The following is a 5,247-nucleotide window of genomic DNA, read 5'->3' as shown; positions in this document are numbered from 1 at the left end:
TACTGACCCTCTGACAGTGCGGCACTCCCTCAGTACTGACCCTCTGACAGTGCGGCACTCCCTCATTACTGACCCTCTGACAGTGCGGCGCTCCCTCAGTACTGACCCTCTGACAGTGCGGTACTCCCTCAGTACTGACCCTCTGACAGTGCGGCACTCCCTCAGTACTGACCCTCCCACAGTGCGGCACTCCCTCAGTACTGACCCTCTGACAGTGCGGCACTCCCTCAGTACTGACCCTCTGACAGTGCGGCGCTCCCTCAGTACTGACCCTCCCACAGTGCGGCGCTCCCTCAGTACTGACCCTCTGACAGTGCGGCACTCCCTCAGTACTGACCCTCCCACAGTGCGGCGCTCCCTCAGTACTGACCCTCTGACAGTGCAGCACTCCCTCAGTACTGACCCTCTGACAGTGCGGCACTCCCTCAGTACTGACCCTCCCACAGTGCGGCACTCCCTCAGTACTGACCCTCTGACAGTGCGGCACTCCCTCAGTACTGACCCTCTGACAGTGCGGCACTCCCTCAGTACTGACCCTCTGACAGTGCGGCGCTCCCTCAGTACTGACCCTCCCACAGTGCGGCGCTCCCTCAGTACTGACCCTCTGACAGTGCGGCACTCCCTCAGTACTGACCCTCTGACAGTGCGGCACTCCCTCAGTACTGACCCTCTGACAGTGCGGCACTCCCTCAGTACTGACCCTCTGACAGTGGAGCGCTCCCTCAGTACTGACCCTCTGACAGTGGGGCACTCCCTCAGTACTGACCCTCTGACAGTGCGACACTCCCTCAGTACTGACCCTCTGACAGTGCGGCTCCCTCGGTACTGACCCTCTGACAGTGCGGCACTCCCTCAGTACTGACCCTCTGACAGTGCGGCACTCCCTCAGTACTGACCCTCTGACAGTGCGGCACTCCCTCAGTACTGACCCTCCCACAGTGCGGCGCTCCCTCAGTACTGACCCTCTGACAGTGCGGCACTCCCTCAGTACTGACCCTCTGACAGTGCGGCACTCCCTCAGTACTGACCCTCTGACAGTGCGGCGCTCCCTCAGTACTGACCCTCTGACAGTGCGGCACTCCCTCAGTACTGACCCTCTGACAGTGCAGCACTCCCTCAGTACTGACCCTCTGACAGTGCAGCACTCCCTCAGTACTGACCCTCTGACAGTGCGGCACTCCCTCAGTACTGACCCTCTGACAGTGCAGCACTCCCTCAGTACTGACCCTTTGACAGTGCGGCTAAACATTTTACCAGATCCTCTCTCTCGATGCAGGATGCAGAGTGACTCTCCATTTCCCCCTGTAGCCTCCGATCCAGCGTCTGGCATCGCGCCCGGAGCTCCTCCAGCTGATTGGCGGCGACGGCCTGGTTCTGCTCCCTCAGCCGTCCCTCCGTGTCACGCTCCTGTCTCTCTGCGTCCAGCTCCCTCCTGGCCTCTCCCAGCTCCCTCTGCAGGCCCTCCCGGAGCCTCGCCTCCTCCTCCTCCTCCTCCTCCTCCTGGTGGTGACTCCCGTCCGGCCTTCCCGCCTGCCTCAGCCTTCCATTCTCCGCTCTCAGCTGCTCGGCCTCTAGCTGCAGGTCCGCCAGTCCGCACTCGGCCTCCCGCAGCTGGAGGACCAGCCCGCTGCGGAACGCTCGTTCCTCGGACGCCTCGGACGCTTCGGCCCTCAGCTTCGCCGCTTCCTCCTCCAAGCGCTCGTTCTGCCGGGCGAGGCTGGCGTTGGCGGTGCGGAGCGAGGCGCACCGCTCCGCCAGCGTCCCAGGCGAATGGCCGGCGCGCTCCGGAGTCGCGGGGAGGGCCATTCCCGGCTCCTTGCCCTGGATCTCCTCCTGGAGCCTCCTGACCAGGCCGCTCAGTTCCACGTTGTTGCCGGTCAGGTCCAGCACCTGGATCTCCAGCTCGTCGATCTGCCGGCTCTGGGAGCACTTCCGGAGCCGGTACTGGGACATCAGCGCCCTCACGTTGTCCAGGTGGCCCTCCAGCTCGACAAAGCGTCGCTCGGCCAGGCTCCTCTCCTCCGCCAGCCTGTCCCTCTCTACCCGCAGCCTCTCCAGGTCCCCCTCCTCCTCCTCCTGCTGGCCCCCTGCTCCGGGCCCCTCCTCCGCCTCTCCCTCCGCCCCTCCGCTCCTCGAGTCCTCCTCCTCCAGCCGCCGCCTCTCCGCCTCGCTCTTCTCCAGCTCTGCCCTCAGCGCCCCCACTCGCTCCTCCGCTTGATCCAGGAGGAGGTCCACCTCCGCCCATTCCGTCCCCTCCTCCTCCTCCTCCTCCTCCTCCTCCCGTCTGTCACCCTCCTCCGGCGCCCCCAGCAGGGCCGTCAGCCTGTGGACCAGCCACCGCCTCGTCCGCTCGTGGCCCCCCGCCAGCTCCTGGCGCTCCGCCGTCTCCCTGTCCAGGTCCTGCCGCAGCTGGGCCGCCTCATCTTGGCCGTGGCTCCTGTCCCGTCCCCGGCACCCCTGGGGAGCTGCCGCTTCGCTCGGGGTGGTGGTTCTGGGCCCACCCTCGGCATCCGCTGGGTCCTGAGGAACGAAGCAAAGCGGGAGATACACAGCTTTAGGTGGGGTCCATGGACAGAGGAAGCAATTAAATGAAATGAAAATCGCTTATTGTCGCGAGTCGGCTTCAAATGAAGTTACTGTGAAAAGCCCCTAGTCGCCACATTCCGGCGCCTGTTCGGGGAGGCCGGTACGGGAATTGATCCCACACTGCTGGCCTGCCTTGGTCTGCTTTCAAAGCCAGCGATTTAGCCCTGTGCTAAACCAGCCCCTGATGTGGAAGAGGCCATTCGCCCCCTCCAATCCCTGGTCGCCGCCTTGTGCCAACCGTGCCCGCCTCTCGACCTAAGGGCTGAATTCTCCGCAGGCGGCCGAATTCGTGGAGGCCGTCGTGAACTCGGCCGAGGTTGACGACGGCCTCGGGGCCCCAAGTCACCCCCACCCGGGGGGGCTAGGGGCGGGCCTCCGTCTTTCCCGTCACGCCGAGAATGTGAAGTCATCCGCGCGTGCGCGGGTTGCCGGTTCCAACCCGCGCATGCGCGGTGGGCGTCTCTCTCCTCAGCCGCCCGGCAAGACGTGGCGGCTTGACCTTGCCGGACGGCGGAGGGGAAAGAGTGCGTCCGTTTTGGACGCTGGCCCGACGATCGCCGGGCACCGATCGCGGGCCTGTCCCCTCCCGAGCACAGTCGCGGTGTTCCCGTCCCAATCGGGCCCCTGGATGCCCCAAACGGGCCATCCGTTCGGCCCATCGGGCTCGGAGAATCGACGTTCGCGAGCGGCGATCTTTCCGACCGAGGGGAGGGGAGAATCGCTGGGGGCGCCAGGGGGGCGTAAAGAATGTCGGGAGGCCCTCCCACGATTCTCCCACGCCACGTGGGGAGCGGAGAATTCTGCCCTCTATCTATCCTCTGACCCCCCTGGCCTATTTATCCAGCTTCTCCCCCCCCCCCCCCCCCCCCCCCCCCCCACCGCCCCACTCCCCCCACCCCACCCCAATCTTGAGAATCACAGATCGCTCTCCCCAGAAGGGGCCGCTCTGCCCATCGCGACTGTGCCAGCCCACCCCGGAGCTCCTCGGAACGGGAGTTCCCGGCGCCAGTCTGGTGTCCTGGCGGCCGTAGAGTGCCCTGGGGGGGGGGGGGGGGGGGGGGACTGGGTGGATGTGGGACGTTACTGTGTACACCTACCTGCTGACAATGGTTCTCGACGGACTGCCCGGGTTCTGAAACGGAAGACAGGACAAGTTAGTTGGCAGCGCCGGTCGGAACGGTGGGTTATTTGGTCCCAGAGAGGACGCTCCGGCTTGGGCGAGGCCCCACATCTCCGGCCGCACTGTCAGAGGGTCAGTACTGAGGGAGCGCCGCACTGTCAGAGGGTCAGTACTGAGGGCGTACCGCACTGTCAGAGGGTCAGTACTGAGGGAGTGCTGCACTGTCAGAGGGTCAGTACTGAGGGAGCGCCGCACTGTCAGAGGGTCAGTACTGTGGGAGTGCCGCACTGTCAGAGGGTCAGTACTGAGGGAGCGCCGCACTGTCAGAGGGTCAGTACTGAGGGCGTACCGCACTGTCAGAGGGTCAGTACTGAGGGAGCGCTGCACTGTGGGAGGGTCAGTACTGAGGGAGCACCGCACTGTCAGAGGGTCAGTACTGAGGGAGCGCCGCACTGTCAGAGGGTCAGTACTGAGGGCGTACCGCACTGTCAGAGGGTCAGTACTGAGGGAGCGCAGCACTGTCAGAGGGTCAGTACTGAGGGATTGCTGCACTGTCAGAGGGTCAGTACTGAGGGAGTGCCGCACTGTCAGAGGGTCAGTACTGAGGGAGTGCCGCATTGTCAGAGGGTCAGTACTGAGGGAGTGCCGCACTGTCAGAGGGTCAGTACTGAGGGAGCGCCGCACTGTGGGAGGGTCAGTACTGAGGGAGTGCCGCACTGTCAGAAGGTCAGTACTGAGGGAGCGCCACACTGTCAGAGGGTCTGTACTGAGGGAGTGCTGCACTGTCAGAGGGTCAGTACTGAGGGAGCGCCGCACTGTCAGAGGGTCAGTATTGAGGGAGTGCCGCTCTGTCAGAGGGTCAGTACTGAGGGAGTGCCGCACTGTCAGAGGGTCAGTACTGAGGGAGTGCCGCACTGTCAGAGGGTCAGTACTGAGGGAACACCGCACTATCAGAGGGTCAGTACTGAGGGAGCGCCGCACTGTCAGAGGGTCAGTACTGAGGGAGTGCCGCACTGTCAGAGGGTCAGTACTGAGGGAGCGCTGCACTGTCAGAGGGTCAGTACTGAGGGCGCACCGCACTGTCAGAGGGTCAGTACTGAGGGAGTGCTGCACTGTCAGAGGGTCAGTACTGAGGGAGCACCACACTGTCAGAGGGTCAGTACTGAGTTCTCCTCGCCGTCCTGGGGCCAATATCTATCCCTCAAGCAATCTGAGTTTTAAAAAAACCCAGATGTTTGATCTTATTGGTGCATCACTGTGCCACAAAATGGCTGCTGCCCTTCATGACGACCGTGATTTCTGACTAATTGGCTCTAACCGGCTCCGAGCGCCAGGATATCCTTGGATGTTCCCTCCAAACGCAAATCGCCTACCCCCCGATGCCCCGTTGCGGTTGGAGCGAGGTTTTGAGGTGAACAGCGTTTGGCGGGGCCTGGGGTGTAGGCCTCAGCTCCAAAATCAGACCAGGCCCTTGAGTGTTCCCGTGGCAACGGCCCACCAGGGGTGGCCGGCTTCAGTTTAACCCCTCCCGGACATGGCTT

At 63.7% G+C, this 5,247-nt stretch overlaps 1 protein-coding gene across 1 annotated transcript in view; it reads right to left on the bottom strand.

The window, feature by feature from the left end:
* Positions 1 to 1,254: 1,254 nt before the first annotated feature.
* The window catches only part of LOC119960902 (ankyrin repeat domain-containing protein 35-like), a gene marked incomplete at its 3' end in the record, with an annotated part of 31,810 nt that continues 27,817 nt past the window's right edge, over positions 1,255 to 5,247 (bottom strand). The window contains exons 9-10 of the mRNA XM_038788476.1: positions 3,684 to 3,718; positions 1,255 to 2,520 (exon numbers count right to left, since the gene is read on the bottom strand). Coding sequence (XP_038644404.1) covers positions 1,255 to 2,520; positions 3,684 to 3,718 — 1,301 coding nt within the window. The remainder of the gene's footprint in view (positions 2,521 to 3,683; positions 3,719 to 5,247) is intronic.

Source organism: Scyliorhinus canicula, unplaced genomic scaffold (genome assembly GCF_902713615.1).
Source record: "Scyliorhinus canicula unplaced genomic scaffold, sScyCan1.1, whole genome shotgun sequence".
Taxonomy (NCBI): domain Eukaryota; kingdom Metazoa; phylum Chordata; class Chondrichthyes; order Carcharhiniformes; family Scyliorhinidae; genus Scyliorhinus; species Scyliorhinus canicula.
Note: the sequence above shows the minus strand (reverse complement) of the source record. Positions and strands in the feature narration are given on the sequence as shown.